Genomic DNA, 3,739 nt, shown 5'->3' on the forward strand with positions numbered 1-3,739 from the left:
TGTCTTCTTGCCCAATGCTGTGATGTGCTCTGTTTCTTTGTCTGCAAAGCTCCTCTGTTCTGTTCTGTACATGTTATGCACTAGTGCGGTGCATATCTCAAACTTGCAGTCCACATGTAGGCTAGTATATTTGTTGGCAGTGGCTAGTCAAGTGTGTCTCCTCTATTTAGTGACTTAATTTGTTGTCAACATGTCATACAAAGTTATGTTTTTTCTATGAAGTGGTGATCTAATTTGCTATCACACAAAGTTAGGTTGTCTATGAAGTCGCCTCACCATACGCCATAATAAGTGCTATAAAGTAATGAAGGGGGTCGGTCGCCACAAAATTCATTACACCATAAAAACTATGTTGCTATCTCACTATGCTATTCTGGGTGTATATACAGAATGTACTCTGTATAAAAGATCACTGCGTAGGGATACTGCAACAGTAAGAAAATCTATATAATTCCTGGATTAAACACATTTTGTTTCAGATATATGTACAAAATTGATTCCTATTAACTGAAAGTACGTACAGCATAAGATGTACTAAGATGCATATGGCAGCATGAACTAAGAAAGATGGAGCACTGACCCTTTGTATTTCTCTCTGATACTCCAGAATTCGCTCTGAACTGACTCTCCGAAGCATCGAAGTTAAGAACCCAGGCTGTACGGCCTTGCTTGTGTCAACGAAAATTGAGATATTACTGTAGTCTATAACATCTTCGAATGGTAACTCGATGTGATCACTAACTATAACAGGAACACATAAGCTGACAAGTGCATCAAACAATCTGCAGGCCGAGGGAGTATCTCCAGCAGGATGCAGGCAAAATTTGGATGAGTGCATTCCTTGTGTGGCCATACGCCGACTCACCCTTGATTGGGCTCCATGTTTTATGATTACATCGCCCTCATTTTCAAGAACTTGAAAAAGTGTATCACGGACCTTCCCGCCCTACATTATTAAGAATGATCAACTGTAACGTAAGTAATGCTATTGCATAAACTAAGATAATTAACGAAAGAAAGATGGCATTGACTATAAACTCCATGGCTAAAAAGCAACAAAGAGGATGCACTGCTAGTAACAAAATCTGACAAAAGGAAGAAGGATGAGTGCACACAATCCCATACCTTAAGTAGGATCTGGGAAGTATATAACTTAAAAGGAAGATAAATGTGAAAAAATATATAACTTAATCAAGACTTGAGGAGCAACATTTTGAGATTACAATAGGGACCCGCAAAAGTGTTAAAAGCATCAACAGAGGGATGCTTAAAAAATTATGCTGTTAATTGCATGATTTTTGAAACTGTACTTTCTAGAGATCTTCTGAAAACCAGAAGATTATATTATGGTCGCTTATGGCATAGCGTGGAATCTCAAGAATGGATTCTGCTGCCTATCTCCACTGACTATTGTTTCCTATGCTCAGATGGTGCATTTGTTACCTTCAGTCTTGTCCTATCCAAATTATGTATTATGCAAAATTAAGTATCGGACATTAGATGTAACCGTTGCAACTGGAAACAAGTAAAACTGAATGCAGCTTAAAATCTCGCTGGATGTGGACAGTAGACAAACAGTAGATGAATGAAAGAGAAGGGGATAGATAAGGTAGAGGAAGGGTTTGCAAAAATTGTGGAAGCATTTGTCTCGGCAATAAATTATTAAGTAGGTAGATTAAGAAGTATACAAGTTTGTGATTTTGAAAAGATTGTGCTTTGAAGAATAGTACAAGACTACTACTGAATAATACATCAATTCTCAGCAACTTCTGTATCCAATAAGCCCTTAAATGCGTAACAAATTGGCCAATATCAATGTTCACTTCAGTAGATTGTAGTGTTGCCCTTCAATACAAAAGGTGTCCTGGACTCCTGGTTAAATTACCCGATGATATCGGTTCCTAGACTGCCTCGTATAATCCTTCCCCAGACCCTACCTTGCGTGGGAGCTTCTAGCACTGGGTCTGTCCTTTATCGATTCCTGGACTGTCATTCCTTATTTACACAAAAAGTAATCCCAGTGGTGTAAAATCTAAGGTAATCATATATGTCCTAACTTTCTTTTCACCTTAATCCATCTTTCTATGATACTCCCTCTGTCCCATAATATAAGAGCATTTTTGAAACGCTCTTGTATTATGGGACGGAGGGAGTAATTCTTATACAAGAATTTAACATTGAGTGCTCTGAAAGAGATCTAAACACAGCTTATCAAGTGTCATCATGAGTTTATGACACATCAATCTCTAAAAAAAGTGTAATATTTGTTTCGGATTCAAGAGCTCACCTCCTTTCGGTACCGGTTGCCCATGAAAAACAGCAATGCAGGCCTGCTGTCGACATTGACATCGCCCTTGAAGGGGTTGATGCGGTGGGAGTAAGGCAGGATGACATCCTTGACGAGAGAGGCCTGATCACCACGCAAGCGGCCGAAGTCAGAGACTAGGAGCACGGCATTGCTGATCCGGTCCACCACCCGGTAGAGCGCATTGGGATCCTGGCAGATGAACACGTGGTCCCTTCCTCGGTGCCGCCGCCAGTACGACTGCCGCTCCAGCCACTCCACCAGCTCGTCCTGCATGGCCTCGTCGCTATACGAAGGCCCCACCGTGGCCGCCGCATCAGAGGCATTGGCGGCGGCCGGGGGCCGGATGGGGTTGACGACGAGGCTGAGGGACGAGAAGAAGGGCACGTAGAAGAGGTCGGCCTCGGCCGGGTCATCCACGCGAGCCACGGGGCGATCACGTGGTCCGCGGCGACGGAGGTCCTTGAAGAGCCACCACTCCGCCGAGTGCTGGTGCCCCGGATAGCGCAGCTCCTCGTCTGCCAGCACCGCGGCCGCATCCGGCGAACCCGAGGGGCCCCGCGCGGACATGTAGCTGCGGACGACGCCGTAGGTGAACTTGGACGGCAGGTCGTACAGGTAGATCTTGACGGGGGAGGGAGGGGAGGAGGCGGAAGAGGAAGGAGAGGTGGAGACGAAGGAGTGGGAAAGGCGGGAGGCGGATGGGGCAGAGGGGGACAGGAGCAGGAAGAGTAGCGCGAACGCGAGCGCGAGGAGGAGGAGGATGACAGGGGAGGGGCGGCGCGACGGCATGGCGCGGGCGGCGAGTGCGAAGAGGGATCTGGGGAAGACGAACCGAGGGGGCGGGGGCGACACCAGCGCCGACGCCGGCAAGATCAGAGGCGCCGGTCGCTGCTTACGGGGTGGCCTGCCGCGCTCCCACATGTGGCCTGCCGAAGACGGCGGTCGCGCGTCGCGGGCGGCGGAGGATCGGAGGGAGCGGGACGACGGCGATTGGAAGCAGTAGTGGGGCTACTGGCTGGCTCACACTTGTTTCTGCTAGCGCTACTTCCCACAGGTCGGTGACTCCACATGTTATACTATACCACTAGCTTCATGCGGAGTTTTTTTTTTTACGTGCGCTACTAGGCGCTGGCGCGCCGGCCGAAAATTTCGGCCGATCGGCTCCCAGCCGCACCAACTGTTGGATTTGGATCTCCCTCGCGTCGTCTTCTTCCTGTCTCCTCGTCTTCTTCTTTCCCCGCGTCGGCGGCAGTCGGCCACGTACGACGCCGCGCTCACCAGACACCCCCGCGCGGCCTTGCTCGTCCTCGGCCACGTCCTCACTGACCACCCAGCATTGTCACCGTCGGCCGCCATTATCGCCGCATCTCCTCCTCACCCCCTGCTATCTCTCCTACTTTCCACCGCATCTCCTCCTCACCCCTCCTCTCG

At 48.5% G+C, this 3,739-nt stretch overlaps 1 protein-coding gene across 1 annotated transcript in view; it reads right to left on the minus strand.

The window, feature by feature from the left end:
• The window catches only part of LOC123188225 (probable arabinosyltransferase ARAD1), a 5,568-nt gene extending 2,207 nt beyond the window's left edge, over positions 1-3,361 (minus strand). The window contains exons 1-2 of the mRNA XM_044600264.1: positions 2,288-3,361; positions 581-946 (exon numbers count right to left, since the gene is read on the minus strand). Coding sequence (XP_044456199.1) covers positions 581-946; positions 2,288-3,229 — 1,308 coding nt within the window. The 5' untranslated portion in view covers positions 3,230-3,361. The remainder of the gene's footprint in view (positions 1-580; positions 947-2,287) is intronic.
• Positions 3,362-3,739: the final 378 nt, after the last annotated feature.

This window comes from Triticum aestivum, chromosome 2A, assembly GCF_018294505.1.
Source record: "Triticum aestivum cultivar Chinese Spring chromosome 2A, IWGSC CS RefSeq v2.1, whole genome shotgun sequence".
NCBI classification, from domain to species: Eukaryota; Viridiplantae; Streptophyta; class Magnoliopsida; order Poales; family Poaceae; genus Triticum; species Triticum aestivum.